This window comes from Haemaphysalis longicornis, unplaced genomic scaffold, assembly GCF_048455015.1.
Source record: "Haemaphysalis longicornis isolate Haplotype H1 unplaced genomic scaffold, Haemaphysalis longicornis Haplotype H1 scaffold_12, whole genome shotgun sequence".
Lineage (NCBI taxonomy): Eukaryota > Metazoa > Arthropoda > Arachnida > Ixodida > Ixodidae > Haemaphysalis > Haemaphysalis longicornis.
The window spans coordinates 57,125,066-57,141,422 of NW_027526225.1; the positions used below are offsets into that span (position 1 = coordinate 57,125,066).

Here is a 16,357-nt window from a genome sequence, read left to right on the forward strand (position 1 = left end):
TTCAGAACTAGCGCTACTAGCCACGGGGACGAAATGCGTACGTCTCAACTCAGCCCGCATGAAGTCTTTGCCTCAACGGGCGCTTTGTAACTATTCCGACGGCGCCGAAAAGGGCAAAGGAAAGCGCCAAGAGGCACGATTTGCGTCGCCGTTATCAGGAAAATCTTTTGCTGATAAGGGGGGTATTTTCAAGCATTCTTTAGCAAAACTTTTCACTCGAAGGTGTAACCATGGTGTAACATTAGGCTGCGCGAAAAGGTGTAAACTTTGACTCCCTTGAGGGTGTACGTGCTGACTCTCTTTTGCAGGGCTATACCTACACCCTTTGAGGGAAAAGTTTTGTTAAAGAACGCTTGAAAAGACCCCCCTTATCAGCAAAAGATTTTCCTGATAACGGCGACGCAAATCGTGCCTCTTATAGCGCCTTTCTTGTGCCTTTTGGTGCCTTCAGAATGGTTAGACAACGCCCGTTCAGGCCAAAGATTTTCGGGACGCTCAAAATATACGCCCCTTCACATCCACAAGCCTGCGAAGCTGTAATTAGCCACGCATTACCGAGTTTCGCGTAATTAATTAACGGAGACAGTAATTTAGAAATCTGCGGACCTTTCAGCAAACTTGCCGTGTTTTGACCAGTGCACAATACTTCGGCTCAAAGGGTGAGAACGTTCATGTTATCGGGCAAATCTTTTGCTGATAAAAGGGGTCTTTTCAAGCGTTCTTTAGTTAAATTTTTCACTGGAACTGTGGAAGTATAAGCCCCGTAGAAGGGTGCCAGTCCTTGCACCCGAGAGAGAAAGAGAGAGAGCAAAATATGTTTATTGGAGCGTTGGCCTAGGAAAGTCAGAATTTGCTCCCTTGCGTGCGGCGTAATGTTAGACCTTTTGAGGGAAACGTTCACATCACGTGTGTAAGTTTTCTCTTCGACGTGAGTTTTCATGTAATCTTAGTTATTCGTATTCAGAGATCTTAGTGAGTGAGGGTTTGTTCTAAAGCGTAGTTTCCCATCCAAATCCCCTTTTATATTCATATTTTGATTTTTTTCTTTTCAATTCTGTACATGCACGCCACTGTGCTCAAGCTGGCGTAGCCAGCGAGTTTAGGAGCCTTGGTAGAGGCAGAAAATATTTAGAAAACTCTTTTATTTTCGCAATTGAAGCAAGGAGTATGAGCGACATGGCGAGACGACGTCATGTTTTGGCGGCGTGAAGGATTGCAAGCTTGTACAGAACACGGGCAGGCTTGGACGCGCTTCGGGTTTGGAACTTCAAAGAGGTGTCCTGACTTGTCGAACAAGGCCAGCGCGCTGAAGCGAAGTGAATGCAACATCTGAAAAAAAAAAGAAGAACAAGAAGAAAAAGCCAAAGTTACACATATGCAGCAGTCAGGAACGGAAGCAGCTGCGGGCTGGCGACCCGGTTTATTACAGCTCCATAGTAGGGAAGGAAGCAGACCGATAAGCATCCTTAGGCACCACAGATTACATGAAATTAGTTTTATAGACTTTCAGTTATGCTTCTACGAAGTCGCGGCTTCGATTCCCTGCCGCGGCGGCCGCTTTTCTGATGGAGGCGAAAAGCAAAAACACCAGTGTGTACGAGATTTCGGCGCACGTTAGGCGCACGTTAAAAACATGGCAGCATCTCAACTCTGTGGATAATGGCGAGGGTGCGGAGTACGGGGACCGTGACATCCAAGTTGCACCCCGAGTGAAATCCGATTTGCGCCCCGACCGTCATTCGATTTTAGTCACTTTGCCTCCGCTTGCCGCGGTTTCGTATTCGGGGAAGCTCGCTGTCTTCGTAGACGTTAGCAGCAGCGTGACGAGTCTTACGTTCGTTTTCGTCCATGGCGGGAAGAAAGTATGGGATTTTCAGAACCCGCTTACATACGCGGTGCACCGCGGCACCATCTCGTGTTGCCGCGTAGCGCCATTTAGCGTAGTTCGATGCAGTCACTGTGTATTACAACTTGATCACAACCTGACTACACCGGTGCTTTTGCGCGTTTTTTCGTATGGACACCAGGCCATTCTTCCCTCGAGGGAAACGAGGCGGCACACGCCGCTGCCCACGCTCTTACATTCCGGGCGTTTTCGTCGACGGAAGAGGACCTTTCCGAACCCTCCATCTATCCCCCGGTCTCTCTCCGATACACTGAAATCTTGTATCCTTATCGCCAACTGCGGCTTCAATACCCTCCTCCTCACCCATCCCTCAGCACACAGGCGGCTCGCATTTGGCGTCGACTGCAGACCAACACATTCTACAACACCACGATACTCCACTACATCTCTCCCTCCACTTACCCCTAACAACTGCCCTTCTTGCTCCGTTCCAAACACTACCTACCGCCTGGTGAGGGAATGCCCCTACGCGCCAAACCCCCTCCCGGTTCCCCATCCCCTGAGCAGTGGGAGCGCGAGCTGGCCAGCTCACGGTGCGAGGACCAAGAACGCCTCATCACTCGCGCCCAAGCAACTGCGCTAGCTCGCGGCTATCTGGACTGAGAAAGACACCCACTTTTATGCTCAATAAATGTTTTCCAATCCAATCCAATCTCGTTGCTACATTATGTTAGTGCCTGTTTTCGGGTGTTTTGGAGTGCTCTTGTAGTCTTTTAGATAGTTTCCGCACAGATTTTCGCTTAATGGTGGTGTGCGCACGGATTGACGCGGACGGACATTGTGAGGTCCTAAGGTGCTCCGCGCATAAAAAACGCGCCTCGTCGCCTGCGTTGCGTCGGCGCGTTAAGCGATACAATCAATCAAGCTTTACAGCGCAGGGTATACAGAGCAACACTTCGCCTTCCAGCCAACCCCTCTACAATACGCTTACTCTCAACTGGCACCGTTAACACGATCCCCCAGCCCCTCGAAGACCTCCGCCTTAGCCAACTTGCTTGTCTATCCACAACCCCCTAAGGTTCGTTCCTCCTGCATTAACTGAGCCTCACTGCTTCACTTCGACAAGGCCATTGAATTCTCATGTGGATGACTTTTGAAATGCACGCTGGCTTTCTCTCATGCTACCTTTTACGGCCCTTACGAAAGAATTTCTTATGTCATTCGGTAAGTTGGCTTTCCGAATACGGGGTTGGTGAGCCTCACTACGTTGGAACTGGAGCGCACCAAAGGAGCATCGTACCTCTGCGCCTCCTGGACAACGTCGAGAAGGCAGAGAGGGGGCCAGCTGGCAGGCGCCTCTGCAGCATCCCAGGAGGCTGTTGATGCGGCGACCAAGCGCCCAGCCTCGCGTGCAGGACCTTCGCATATATAGCAGTCCAAGTCTGACGCCCACGATGGAGAGCCTGTGTGTGCATGGTAACCACAGAGAGGTGTTTTACGTAAGCTTTGCCATTGCCGCAACAGTGCCGCAAATGGCTATGAACCAGCCCATCTGGTCCACATCGCGTGCATATCACAGGGAGTGAACCAGCTGCTGGCAAGGGCAGGGGGTACTCACACCAATGAGCCCTCTCCATTACCAGGCATGTACGGGCTACCAGCACTACCTTCTGGGCCGAGCAGTGAAAAGCCCTCGCCTAGCGCAAGCACCTGCGGTGCTCGCGATCCGACACGTCCGCACACGGGGCTCCCCAGGCGCAGAACCTTTGCCCGAAACAGGCAGCAGGCACGCCCAGCTCCAAGCCCTCCAGGCGGCCCTGCGACATGTACATATAGAGCGACTTCAGGTGAACCACGGTGTACCCGATTGTGACCAGCCCACGTCCCCGGGACCATCGCCATACCTCGACTCCGAAGGTAACCCAAGAGAAAATGTAACTGGTCCCAGGTGGTGTATCGTTAAATTCCCATTTGGGCCCAGCTGGTCCTTGCTGGTCCCAACTGGTATCAGCTAGTTCCAGCTGGGAATTTAACCACAAAACAGTGGTACCAACTGCTATTTTCTCTTGGGAAGGTCACAGTTCTGCAGCAAGAATGAGATTTTTTCATTTAGTTGTTCTTGTCCCAAATGCAAAAGAAAATTTTTGGCATATAAGCATTCTACGCCCGTACAGCAGCTTTAAGGCCAATGGAGCTCATTCTGTGCAGTCTGCATCGAATTTATGCACTCACGTTATAACATAATTTGCGTTACTTTAGCATCTCGTTTTCTTTTTAAGATAAGACCTGCACTACCAAATATATGTGTAGCGCAGGTGCTTTTTTAAAAAAACGACAGGCTATCAATCATACATACAAGAAGCGTTATATCGCTAGCAATAATTTCAGCAAATACCAACCCTAAACACACAGATATAAGCACAAGAACAACGCTGTTAATGGTGAAAATTACATGAACATGGCAGGATTACCCCTCACGCAAAGCGGAATAATTCAGTCATCGGTATTTGTCAAGCCATGCCAGTTGTGATTTCAGTTTCTGTTTTGAGTCTCTAACGCAGCCCATCTCGTAGCTTCTATCAGAGCTCTGAGCGAACATAAGAAGCTGGTCGAAATTTCAGTACAGCCCAAATGTCGAGTCTGCTGTACTGAGCTCCCTCTTGTGGTTCTGAAATAGTTGCATTATTCTCTGTCAAGTATTCAATGCTTCGTGCATAAATGCCTATAGTCTACCTGAAGGCTTGTACTATACAGTAACTTTTCTGGGGCGGCCATCCCTTTAAGTGTAAGAACCACTCCTGGATAAGGCATAGCAAGCCACTGCTAAGTTCATCATTCAATGCCATATCAAACATTAAATTTAGCAAGAAAAAATAATAACACAAAGACGGCGGTGTGTGACCATGCTCTTGCGGTTAGGCATGTCCTGTGCAAGTCGCGCAAAATCTTGTCACGTTTGGAATTCTGTCGTAAGATCTGAGGAAGCAATCATAATAAGGTCCTACCAGTTTGGTTTCAAACATTAATGAAATGACAAACTTTTTAGCGCACTCGTGCACTGCCACTGTTCAGCCGAATACAGACTGCCGGTTTAGTCTTTACAGTGTAAGAGCATGGACGATTTTGGAATGTATAGGGCGCATAAGAATTTTGTAGTTTTCGTTAGTGACACGGGAAATGGAAATTAAGTTGGGAAGCTCCTTAGTCCACCAAAAAACAGAGCATTGGAGAGTCGTACAGACCCAGCATGACCTTTGGGCATGATGCGATGCTCGAAACAAGTCAGCATTTTATTTCCCGGAGTGCACCAAGAAAACATGCGTAATGGCATGGTCACGCATACATAAATGATACTGACTACCACGCTTCAGCATGAAAAGGACAGTAATGACACATTTAAAGTATTCCATTGGATAACAGAGGCCCTGATGTTCAAACTGAAGCATGGCTACAGGATACAACATGATAGACACAGAAGAGGCTACAACATGATAGAGTGGCTTAAACTTGCAGAGTCGATAATTTCTCTGTTCTTTTGATTACTGAAGTAACGCTGACGATTGCTCAAAATTTCCTTCATGTGACATTTTAGAATGTATACGTAACCGTTGTGGATCCAGGCAGAATTACATCAGCGCGCGTGTGGGTGATGTGATGCACACACATTTTTTGGGGGGGAGAGGGGGGAGGGCAAAGGTGTGCTGGTGCTCTTGAGAGGGCCGGTGGTCTAGACCACCAGCAAGATTGTGTTTTGTGTGTGACCGCCTGCGTGTAATCGCTTCGGCGGAATATCATGCCGGGAGTTGTGTGGGAGCGGCTCGTCTCAGTGACAATGTCGCGCCTATTCATCGACCTCATACGGAAAGAATTCGCACGGCGACAGCTGGACACTGCCGGTTTCAAAGGAGAGCTCATTCGGTGACTGGAAGCCGACACTCGGCAGCAGCATGAAGCTAGCCCCCCGGTTGAAGCGAAGGCTTCTGCCTCGTCCGCCGCGGTGCCTTTGACGTTAGACCCAGCCACGGTACTTAGCCTTAGGTACTTAGCCACGGTACTTAGCCACGGTACTTAGCATCATCCGTACCTTGCTCATCGCAGCCAAGCAACCGCTAACTCTACAGCTTCTGTGCGAATTCAAAACGAGTAAAGGCCAGGGCTTCCATCTTGATCATATCACTGATATGAAGCTCCGTGTTTACCTGCTAGCGCGTTGCCCTACAGCCGGAGCTCATATCGGTACGATGCAGAAGGAAAGCAGTTCCTGAAAACTCAGGGGCCCTTGTGAACCATGGCTTTCAAAGGGGAATGTAATGAGCTACAATCAAAGCCATCATCCGTGCCTTGCTCATCGCAGCCAAGCAACCGCTAACTCTACAGCTTCTGTGCGAATTCTCACGAGTTCTCACAAAGGAAGTCAAGCACATACAGAATTCCTTCAACAGCCAGAAAGAGTTCATACTGTCGGTGAACCACCTGCCAACTACTTTCAGTCCAGCCAACAGCAAGCCCAGCATGCCGAAAACTTTGTCCATGGACAGAAAAAGTGAAAAACGCTCGTGAGCCAGCCACCTACAGGTTCCAAGCCCGTCAACAGCGCCAACCAGCCGCGACCTGTGCAGCAGCCAACGCCCAACTCGAACCATCTGTGGTACCATAAGAGACCAAGGACAACTTGTGCTGTACCTGGCTGACCACTTCGTGAGTGGTATCGATGTACTTCAGCTGGACAAAGCCCATGCCCGAAAGTTTGGCAGCAGCATTGACCATTCAGCATTTGGCTACAAAACGAGCAAGGACTTCCTGCGTAGCAATTGTGGCATACTGTGTGCCACATGCAGCTCCATTTGAGAGGGTGTCGGCAACCTCCTGTCCAAGGACAACTGGCACGCCTTTCACGAACCTCGAAGACAAGGCTAAGGCCCTTACCACGCTTCAGTGTGCATGAGACTGCCAGTGCAAGGAAGCAGGACAGTGTAGACTAACCTCTGCAGTCAGTGCAGCCACAGCTTAAACGGTACAATGCGCTTATTGGCTGTCTAGCCACCTAGATGACTTGGTGCACGAGTGAAGCGTGCGGCAGTGTTTCCCCCGCGTGTATGAGTGTTGTGCCTGTTGTGGACAATGTGCGGATATTACTGTCCGCGAGACGTGGTCAACCAAAGTGGGCGGGGTGCGAGCAGCCAGCCACATGTGCTGTAGTCATTGGGTGATCACTAGCGTCCCCTAGTGCAATTACGCCACGCAGCTCCAGGCCCATGCGAGGTCTGGGACCCGCTTGCTTGTTTGTGCTTCATTTGTGCCTGCCTCCAGTGTGGTCAATCGTGTTGTATAATGTTCAAATGAATGCTTTCCTTTAAATAACTCCCATTCGCCTCGCAATGCCACCTGAATGCCCCAGCCTCCACGCCCAGCCCTCACAGTACTGCATACGGTGCAATTCATGAATTGCGAGGAGGATCAGAGATAGTGCAAATTAAAAGTAATTTGGTTTTAGCAGCACAATTTACAACAATCAAGGCCTAAACCTGAAAAATAGCTGCAGTGATTTCATTGAATCGGCAGATTTGAAGATCCACGGCGGGTAAAATGGATCACAAAGAAAGAATCTGGCTTGGATGTTTTTAAAAAGGCATAGTAGAGATAGAAAATGTAGGCGATTTCTTGCTGAAGTTAGATGTCGGGATTTTTTACTATAGAAGTGTAGAGCATGTGTGTGCTTAAATTTGTTTTGAGATAAGGCGTGTTCAGACATATTTAAGCGCAAATGTCAAGGAAGGCATTTCTAGTAAATTTATCATGAGTGGTTTTCATAGTGTCAAGACGCATAAAAAACAAATAGGCTCGGGTAACACTTCTTTACCATGTCTCCAGATAAACCTCTCCCAAGAGACGTTTTTAAAACCTCTTGGTGTAGCATAAGCTTGTGTTGTTCTCAGCAAGACATCTTTTACACGTTTACAAATAAACTTCTAGAAACTGCTAGCGGTAAACGTTTGCAAGATGTCCTCACGTAGAGGTAGACGATTGTAGCTGTTTCAGGCTGTTTCAAGACGTCTTCAAGACAACTTGTGTTTCATGGGGTGGCACGTTGTGCGTGCCGCAATTGTCGTGACGACGTCTGTTTTGCGTTGCTGTCTCCTTCAGTGCGTTAGAAAACAAAAAGTGCAGAACCACTGATGCTGGGTGCGGGCGCGGGAAGAACAAATCATTTTCCGCCTCGCGTGGCAGGCAGAACGCGGGCTGGTTGTCCGAGTACTGCTCAATCCGAGCGATAGGTATATGGGCAACGTACGCTAAATTACGCCTGGGAGGTAAAAAGATACAATGACCAGAACCAAGGAAGTGAGTGTATTTTGTGAAATAAAATGTGAGGCACGGATGTCGCACTCTGACATCTCCATTTTTGCACGGCGGCGGAACACGACACTTCGACTGCGGCGCGAAATTCGACGGATCCCAGAGCTCAATAAATAAAGATGTTTTCTGTCTCTCCCGTCCGAACACTTTGCCTGCACGATCAGCCTGGTGCGCGTTTAGGGTTGCAGGCAGCGCTGCGCGCAACGCCCTGACGGGGACTCGTTGCTGAAACCAGAATACCAGGACGGCCCGGCAACCGAACGGAACGACGCACCATAGCGCGGGCAGGCGGGCGGCCGCATGAGGCGCAAAGAACTACCGCTTGCCTATCACGTGAGGTGGGGCATCTCCCATCAGTTTTTCCTTTTTATTTTTATGACTAGGCTTCACAATAGTCACGTGACGCTCCCCCCTAAACTTTTTTTTCCCTCCATGGGCGGGCCATAGAGTTTCATAATGTACTCTATGGGGCGGGCGAGGTGCGCGCTGCCCATGGTTGCCAGACGTGGTCACGCATGCGCAAAGGAGACCCATGTGGAACGTACTGCAAAGAACCTCTCCCCGCGGCCGTAGCGTTAGCGGGCGATACCCGCTATGCTAAAACTCTCTAATAAGTGAGGTGCCAACTCCTCGCGTGGTCACTTCTGCGTGTTGGTACGTCGACGTGTTGGTACGTCGACAGCTAACAGTAAGACGTAAAGTAGAAGAATTCAGGATCGCGCTGCAGAACCGATATTCCGCCCTTAACGAGGAAGCCGAGCTTACGACACAGGAAGCCAGCGACAACCTTACACGCATTATCACGGAGTGTGCAGTAGAAGTCGGGGGCACTATGGCTAGACAGGATACTGGTAAACTTTAACAGGAGACGAAGGATCTAATCAGGAAACGGCAAACCATGAGAATCTCCACCGCAGCTGACAGAATAGAACTAGCCGAGCTCTCGAAGTTAATCAATAAGCGTAAGACAGCTGACATACGTAAGTATAATATGGATAGGATCGAATACGCTGTAAAGAACGGAGGTAGCCTGAAAGCAGTGAAGAGACGTCTTGGCGTGGGGGAAAATCAGATGTATGGATAAGCAAGGCAATGTCATCACAAATAGGGATAAAATGGTCACAGTGGCCGATGAGTTCTATAGAGATCTGTACAGTAGCCAGGACATACAGGATAATGCCGAACGAGACAGTAGTTCAGAGGAGATAGACATCCCATCAGTAACGACCGAAGAAGTAAGGAAGGCTTTGAAAGAAATGAAAGGGGGCAAAGCACCTGGTGAGGATCAGATAACAGCAGACCTCTTGAAGGATGGCGGAGAAATTGTACTTTAAAAACTGGCAAACCTGTCTACGCAATGCCTAATGACCGCAATGGTACCGGAATCTTGGAAGAATGCGAACATCATCCTAATCCATAAGAAAGGCGACATGAAGGACTTGAAAAAGTACAGGCCGATCAGCTTACTGTCAGTCGTCTGCAAGGTATTTACCAAGGTAATCGCTAACCGAATTTCTGCAACCTTAGATTTCAATCAACCTAAGGAACAAGCAGGGTTCCTTAAAGGTTATTCAACAATGGACCATATTCACACGATCAATCAGGTGATAGAGAAGTGCGCTGAGTATACTGAACCCCTATATATAGCCTTCATAGATTATGAGAAAGCATTTGACTCGGTCGAAACCCTAGCAGTCATTCAGGCATTACGGAACCAGGGGGTAGATGAGCATTATGTAAGAATACTAGAGGATATCTACAATGGGTCTAGAGCTACCATCATCCTTCATAGGGAGAGCAGTAAAATACCTATAAGGAAGGGTGTCAGACAAGGAGACACAATCTCTCCAATGTTATTCATAGCATGTTTATAAGAAGTATTCAGAACGTTGGAATGGGAACAGGTGGGAGTAAGGGTTAATGGAGAATACCTCAGTAACCTCAGATTTGCTGATGACGTTGCCTTGCTAAGTAACTCGGGGGACGAATTGTAAAGCATGCTTTCCGCACTGGGCGAACAGAGTAGAACCGTGGGCCTGAAAATTAATATGCAGAAAACTAAAGTAATGATCAATAACCTCGGGACAGCACAGCAGTTTGAGATAGGTGGCGAGGCAGTGGAAGTGGTAAGCGAATATATCTACTTAGGCCAAGTTGTGACCCCAGATACAACCATGAGGCAGAGATAATCAGAAGGATCAGAATGGGGTGGGGTACATATGGCAGACATTCTCAGATAATGAATAGCAGCCTACCATTGTCGCTGAAGAAGAAAGTGTATGACAGCTGCATCTTACCGGTACTCACCTACGGGGCAGAAACTTGAAGGCTCACTAAGAGGGTTCAACTTAAATTGAGAACGACTCAGCGGGCAATGGAGCGGAAAATGATAGGTGTAACATTAAGGGACAAGAAGAGAGTGGAGTGGGTCAGGGAGCAAACTGGTGTTAAAGACATATTAGTAGAAATTAAGAAGAAGAAATGGACGTTGGCAGGGCATGTAATGCGAAGGCAAGATAACCGCTGGTCATTAAGGGTAACAGAGTGGATCCCTAGAGAAGGCAAGCGTTGCAGGGGGCGGCAGAAAGTTAGATGGGCAGATGAGATCAAGAAGTTTGCGGGGATAAATTGGTCACAGTTGGCACAGGACCGAGGTAATGGGAGAATAATGGGAGAGGCCTTTGCCCTGCAGTGGGCGTAGATAGGCTGGTGATGATGATGATGATGACGTCGACAGACCGGTACTCCACCGCCAGATTTCCCGGCAGAATTGGCTCACTCAGTGAACTTTTTCCAAAAAATGGCTGCGGCTTAGCTTCGCTAACCTTGGATATGCAAAGCAAAAGCTTGGCTTAGTCTGGTTGAGTCTTGGTTTCGCTTGTTTAACCTTTGATTTAGCTGTATTGCCGACGAAGTCTCAAACAATTCTAGTAACGTTGGTCTCAAAGCCGTTCGGTTCCGCGCAACGCTCACAGAAGGCGGCCGGGCGAACTCGGCGTTCATTCATGGCGAACGCACCGTTCCTCTTCGACGGGCGCTAGGCAAGTCACGTTGCACGAACCAAGGTTACCAGATCGTTGGAACCACAAACCGCCAAATCGGCCTCCGCAGTAGCCAAAAAGTAGCCCAATGCTAAAATTTTAAATAGCCCAAAAGCAGCCCAAAATTAATTTTTTTGCAAGTGATTTTTTACGCATATAAAATCACTTTTCCGCAAGAAATTTTTTTTTTCAAGTCATGACACTTGAAGTAAAACGAGACAAAAAGTCTTGGCCCGGTTCAAAACTCTGGCAGCAGACTCCGTTCCTGGCCAGACCAAACTTCACGTGAAGGAGAGCTTCTAATGTCTCGTTAGACATTATATTTTGAAGGTCAGTTTTAGTAAGCGAGACTTGGCTGAACACAGGCTCCACGGCACCGTTTGAAACGTGTAGTTATAGCAAAGAGAGCGCGAGCTCAGACATCAGAGGGAAGGTCGGGTTAACTGAAACGTTTTTTTGCGTTTTTTACGCTCACCCAGAATTCGTTCATGGTCTGGGTACCCTCTTTCGTTTAGAGCAAGCGATACTCAGATTCTAGCGCCGAAATTGAAATTTTCCTATAAAAGCGCCGAACCAGCGGTAGAACAAATCGAATGAGTACTTCTTTATATTTTTTGGTTCAATAAGCTGCAGGTCACTCAGAAGTTTCAGGTTCACAGGAAGTCGCTTCAGCACACTTATGGTACAAGCAATAATGAACTTTCGGCACATTTCCAACACAAAAAAGTTGCCACAATCACTGAGCGAAGACTTCTCAAGACAGCCTAGAAAAAGAACTCGAAACCCGCATGCCCTGACATGCACTATGTCCTGCTCCCATTCTGTGTTGTCAGGCTGTGCATAGCCAGGCATTACAACTCTTGCCATAAGCGTTCTCACAAAGGAAATCAATCCCTCATTTAGCCTGACGGGGTCTGGGTCCTCGCACTGAAAGAGCTTGTCCATTCGCTCGAATTCGTCAATGATTGGGCTTGGAAATTTAACAAAAAGTAAATTTTGCGGATCAGTGTACATTTCGCTTAGTACTTTTGCTGCATAGCAGCGTTCCCTACTTTTGCATCACACTGATTCAAGATTGACCGCAAGGTTAGCCATCTTGTCGCACAAACACCTACCACTTTATTCGGGACATCGCCCGAGGTGATGGGAGCGTACGTTTCGTTGTGTCCTTGCTGCCTTTTGGGAGAATGCGCGAATAAATCGAAAGTTTCGCGTACAAGGGTAGCACATCGTGCGTGGGTAGCACATCGATCGCTTCATTACAGGCTAGCTGCAGCGAATGGTACACACACTTTGCAAGCCCAAGCCGAGAATTTTCTGCCTTCATTTTAGTGTAAAGGCTGTTGTGCTGTCCACACATCGCGCTTGCCACGTCTGTCCCGAGGCCTATACAAAATTTGATGTCAAGCTAGCGTTCAGCTAGCAGCGCCTTCAATTGGGGAAATAGACCCTCCGCACATGCATCAGTTACAGGCATCAGGCCAAGAAAGGCTGTAAAAAATCATTTTTGCTGCTAGAAAAAAAACGCGCCACGACAGCTAGTTCCTTGGTGCATGAGACGTCCGTGCTCTCATCCACAATTACCGAATATGGCGCGGCACACGTCTTTCAACAGCTCATCTCTAAACGTTGGTCCAAGTCACTGATCTCCACTTAGTTGCTGGATGGCGCTTCGCCGCTGTCGCGGCCGGGCGCGCGCACGGCCACCGGAAGTTCAACAGGTCGTCCCGGAAGTCGGGCGTCTGCTATGCTTTTCAACCGCTGATAAGCGTCCCGATTGGCGGATTTTGGCATTTTGTTCTCACTTTATTGCATTTTGGCTATACACATTGCGTTCAGATCGCAACATATGCTATACCGAAATATGCGACGTTAATATGAAGCAGAATTTAATTGCAAAGGAGAACGAAAATGTCACTTGGGTCTTGGTTTGAGAGACGAAGCAGCTCTAACAGGATTTATGCTAGAAATGTATGCTAGGGATTTATGCTAGAAAGAAAACAACGTGGGCACGGCGACAGGCTGTAGCCGAGTTCGTGCGCCCGTTCTGTCAAAACAGTTGTCAGTAAAGTGGTCAGAGCCTGCTGCCTGGGGATGGAGAGGTACACGGGCACAGTTAACCACGGTTAAGCAAACCGCGGTTAGACAAAACCGCAGTTTGCTGCGTTACACGACAGACGAAACTGCGGTTACGTCGCTAACCATGGTTAGCGCAAACTGAGCTTGGCACCTCAGTTCGGTCACGCTAACCGCACTTTCTGCAGCCGCAGTGCTCAAAATCGCACAATTCAGTTCGGACCCAAGTGGCGGCGCATCAGCGGAGGCGAAAAAAAAAAAAATCACCTGGCGTTCGGAAGAGACAAAGGTTCTCAAATAGCGGGCGCCCAAAAGCTGTCCCCAAGACGCGCATCGCTCTCGCAATCAGCGCGACTGCCCGTCAGCAGCGGCTCGTTTCCCGATCCGCCCGATCAACTACGACAAACGCCGTGCTAAATTTGTAAATTCCGCGCGTCGTCCGCCAGAAATGGATATAACAGGCAATCTTGAAGCGTTTTCAGCACACGGAAACGATCGGCGCGCGCGTCGGCCGTGCCTGTAAACACGCCGGCGCGCCTGCCCGCACGGCAGTGCTTGCGGCCCGAACCGTCCCAGACCACGGCAGCAACAGCTTATCGCATCGCCGCTCTTCGAAATCAATCTGATCGTGGAAAAGAACTTCCGCATTCGAGAAAAGGGATGTTAGTGCGGTGAAAAATTGTGCTATGGATTGTAATTCGCAGTTGTAGAGATAGCGGTGGTCAAATATCTACCGCGATGCTAAGATGAAAGTTCCCAACACCGAACAGACCTAAGCAAACCAAGCCGGTTGCGAGCTGTTGGGGAAGCCCCTCTTCTCGCCGCGCACGAGTGCGTTGCGTTTGTGTCAGAAGCGAATGCTTTAACGATATTTCTTTTTGTCTACACTGCTTCTTTTTTTTTATCGTGAAGTTAAAAGTGTGGTAATTTATTTTTGTTGCGCTCATAATCAAGTGACTGCGGTTGCCAAACTTGCAATTTCGCGTGCAACATCCAAAACCGCAGTTGGCGATAACCGCGGTTAAAGTTTAGTAACCACGGTTAAACTTAACTGCGGTTACTTTCGCCGTGTAACTAGGGTATAAGTTTGCCACCCAACGCCGGTATAAATCCGGCTTAGAGCGAGGGAATCTGCGTAACAAGAGCCCCAGCTTAAAAACGACACTGATATGACATTTGCGTTTCGCTGCGTATCACGCACGTCGTTCAGAATATTGTAATACTTCCAAATAGAACGTCTTCCCAGACGACTTCTATAGCCTGCTTGTGCAGTTTACAGCGCAACAAGCAGGCATTTGTGGCGGAATGCGTGCGAAACCGGCCCATGCGTAGCATGCGCTATGCTGGAACGGCCCGACTTCCGGGACGAGCGCTCGAACTTCCGGCGGCCGTGCGCCGGAGAGCTCGAAGCGCCATCCAGCAACTCTGGTGGAGATCAGTGGTCCAAGTACTTTTGTGACGAGTGCAGCACACTTCGTTCGGCCCAATGTGATGCCCGACGCCAACGCCGAATCACTGAAGCACCCACTGATCACCGGAGTCAGGTGGTAAGCAGCCAGGAAACTCCAGTGGACGGCAACGTGTCACTCGAAGTGCCATTATCTATGTTTCCATACATTAGGCAAGTTAGAGTTAGAGTTAGCGTTAGTGTTAGAGTTATGGGCTGCCTTCCCCGTACAAGCAAGCGCTAGGCCTCCCTCCTCACACTGCCACTAGCAAGTTGGAAGCGCTCGGGGTGCACAACAAGGTGCGGGAGATCATTGATGCCCACCTTGTCAGCCAACTAGAGCGGCTCAGACTAACTTCGACCGGTCGCACGGTGCTGAGGCAGCTAGGCTACCGGATAGCGGACGCCAGCCACCCTCGTCCGGAAACTGTTCCTCAAGACATCCGCACGCTCATCAGGGTTGCTCCGCTCCCGCGAAACATGCATCCTGAGCATCACGTACAGCGCAGGCAAGCACGGGTACAATTCCTGCAAGGGAAGTACTCTGACCACCCGCATGTGCGCTTCACGGACGCGGCCCACTACGCGTCCCATCCAGCCACAGCAGTTAGTGTCATTGACGGCTCGGGCGATGTCGTTCGCACTGCGACCGTAAAAACCACAAACATTGTTGAAGCCGAAGAAACGGCCATCGCACTGGTGATGACGTCTCCAACTTCGAATAGCCCACTTCATATAATTACAGACTGCCAGCAGGCATGCAGAAACTACGGCAACGGTCGGATCTCAATATGCGCTCTCCGACTTCTAAAAAAGCACAAGGACACCCTAAACCCAACTGTACTAATATGGACGCCAGGTCACGCAGGGCTTGACGGAAATGAGCGAGCACACGCTACAGCCCGAGCATGCACCCTCCGGGCACCGCACCAGTTGCTCCGCGACCCAGAGCCTGTCCAGCAGCAGTACCGTACACTTCTGCAACACCACCGCCTTGCCAGATGTGCCTACCCACCACCGCACCAGAAGCTCACCCGAGAGGAGGCTGTAGCCTGGCGGCAACTACAGACAAACACATACCCCCACCTTAGCTTCCTGCACATCATACACCCCACAATGTATCCACCAACATGCCCACACTGCAGCGAACATCCAACACTGTACCACACCACGTGGGCTTGCCAAAACACACCAGCAGCCCCCATTATTCGCACACCCACCTTCGAGCAGTGGGAGGCCGCGCTGTGCAGTTCGGACCCTGAGGACCAGCGACAGTTGGTGGACCGGGCACGCAGAACCGCAGCCGCCGCAGGGGCCCTGGACTGAGGGCTTCTCCCGCTTTCAAGCGCGAACCTCTTTCGCTTGAATAAATGTTTCTCCACCACCACCCCTGCCCTAGGAGAGGAGGCCCTGGACTGCAGCCTCCCGGTTCGGGAACAAAGAAAGGTCAGTCGATCGCCGCTGCAAGGCTCGTTACGCCACGTCGGGCTTAATTCGGCCAAAGGATGCCCCCCCCCTTTTCGCCCCAAGGCCTTACCTCCGAAATATGCCGGTTTCGCGAGGAGGAGTGCGCCCTGATCTCTGCTTTGG

General features: G+C 49.6%; 1 protein-coding gene across 1 annotated transcript; it reads right to left on the reverse strand.

The window, feature by feature from the left end:
- Window positions 1-1,128: 1,128 nt before the first annotated feature.
- Window positions 1,129-16,099, reverse strand: LOC144161626 (uncharacterized). The gene is made up of 4 exons (XM_077692258.1): window positions 15,988-16,099; window positions 3,465-3,663; window positions 3,147-3,309; window positions 1,129-1,329 (listed from the first exon to the last, which is right to left on the reverse strand). Exons 2-4 carry the CDS (start codon window positions 3,491-3,493, stop codon window positions 1,129-1,131), a joined length of 393 nt encoding a protein of 130 aa, XP_077548384.1. The 5' UTR covers window positions 3,494-3,663; window positions 15,988-16,099.
- Window positions 16,100-16,357: the final 258 nt, after the last annotated feature.